The 1,717-nt window shown below is 45.9% G+C and overlaps 1 protein-coding gene across 1 annotated transcript; it reads left to right on the top strand.

The window, feature by feature from the left end:
• Positions 1-272: 272 nt before the first annotated feature.
• LOC121026490 (olfactory receptor 9A4-like) lies at positions 273-1,712 on the top strand (the record flags this gene model as incomplete). Its single annotated transcript, XM_040469334.1, has 1 exon — positions 273-1,712. A coding segment is annotated over exon 1 (930 nt), but the record flags the coding sequence as incomplete, so codon positions are not given.
• Positions 1,713-1,717: the final 5 nt, after the last annotated feature.

Below are 1,717 nucleotides of genomic sequence, written 5' to 3'. Positions count from 1 at the left end.
GTCTGAGGAGATGACATTTGAGTAAGGGGATGAATAAAGTGAGAGGTCGAGATCCAGACATCCACAGGGGCTACTGGCCTCAGATCTATCCTTGTTAGGGACAGGTGCCACCTTTCCTGTCTCCCAACATTTTGCAAAGCACATGGGTTTAGGAAGAATGATTCTGCCCTGGGAAATTATCTCCAGAGAGCTCCAGAGCTCTCATTTGTAGATGTGTCTGCTCTGTACCATGGAAGTTTACACTCTGGGGAGAGCAGGGGTGTTGTTCTTAGTCCGCTGCTGCTTTTCTACTACCCCAAGTTGGGTCTAGACAATACCAGTAAGGATGACGTGTAGGGTTCAATGTTCCATGATCTGACCATCACCTAGAACACTCTTATGTCATCTGCTACAGTTAACATAAGAAGAATGACACGGTCCCCGGACTGGTGTGGCTGATCAACACAGCTTCATAAGTGGTCAGTTTAAACACTCTTATCCTCTGTCCCTGGAGAGAAGACCTATCCTGTGGTGTAAAAAGACAGAGAATGTTTTCTTATCCTCAGTAGCGATTCAGGAGTCTTCCCCTATTCCAGACAGGCAGACTTGTGCTAGATTGAAGGTGATTACATTTGTCTGACCTTGTGCAGAGCATTGCAGTCGGGGCATGTCACCAGGTTCTCAGGTTGAAAATATTTTCTCATCCTAACCTGTCTTCCTTCTCTTTGGAGAACAGGACTATGTGGCGCCATGTTACCAGTCTTTGATGTCTAGATTTTACAAGGAGCAGAAAAAAGGAGTAAATGATGAACAATCTCTCTAGTGCCACTGAATTCTGCCTTCTAGGCTTTCCTGGGTCCCAAGAACTACACCACATTCTTTTTGCCATATTCTTTTTCTTCTACTCAGCAACGTTAATGGGAAACACAGTCATCATCGTGATTGTCTGTGTGGATAAACGTCTGCGGTCCCCTATGTATTTCTTCCTTGGTCATCTCTCTGCCTTGGAGATATTGGTTACAACTATTATCGTGCCTGTGATGCTTTGGGGATTGATGCTCCCTGGGATGCAGACAATATCTCTGGTTGCATGTGTCACCCAGCTCTTCCTGTACCTTGCTGTGGGGACCACAGAGTTCGCATTACTGGGAGCAATGGCTGTGGATCGTTATGTGGCTGTCTGTAACCCTTTGAGGTACAACATCATTATGAACAGCCACACCTGCATCTGGGTGGTCATTGTGTCATGGGTGTTTGGGTTCTTCTCTGAAATATGGCCAGTCTATGCCACATTTCAGTTTACCTTCTGCAAGTCAAATCTGTTAGACCACTTTTTTTGTGAACGCGGGCAACTGCTCAAACTATCCTGTGGTGACACTCTTTTCACAGAGTTTGTTCTCTTCTTAATGGCTGTTGTCATCATCATTGGTTCACTGACCCCAACAATAGTCTCCTACACCTACATCATCTCTACCATCCTCAAGATCCCCACAGCCTCAGGCCGGAGGAAAGCCTTCTCTACGTGTGCCTCTCACTTCATCTTTGTTGTGATTGTCTATGGCAGTTGCTTGTTCCTCTATGTGAAACCTAAGCAAACACAGGCTGCTGAGTACAACAAGATAGTTTCCCTGTTTATTTCTGTGGTAACCCCTTTCCTGAACCCTTTCATCTTCACCCTGAGGAATGACAAAGTCAAAGAGGCCCTTCGGGATGGTATGAAACGCTGCTGTCGACTGGT

This window comes from Herpailurus yagouaroundi, unplaced genomic scaffold (assembly GCF_014898765.1).
Source record: "Herpailurus yagouaroundi ecotype Mexico unplaced genomic scaffold, PumYag 114956, whole genome shotgun sequence".
NCBI classification, from domain to species: domain Eukaryota; kingdom Metazoa; phylum Chordata; class Mammalia; order Carnivora; family Felidae; genus Herpailurus; species Herpailurus yagouaroundi.
This window is presented reverse-complemented; position numbering and strand designations above follow the sequence as displayed.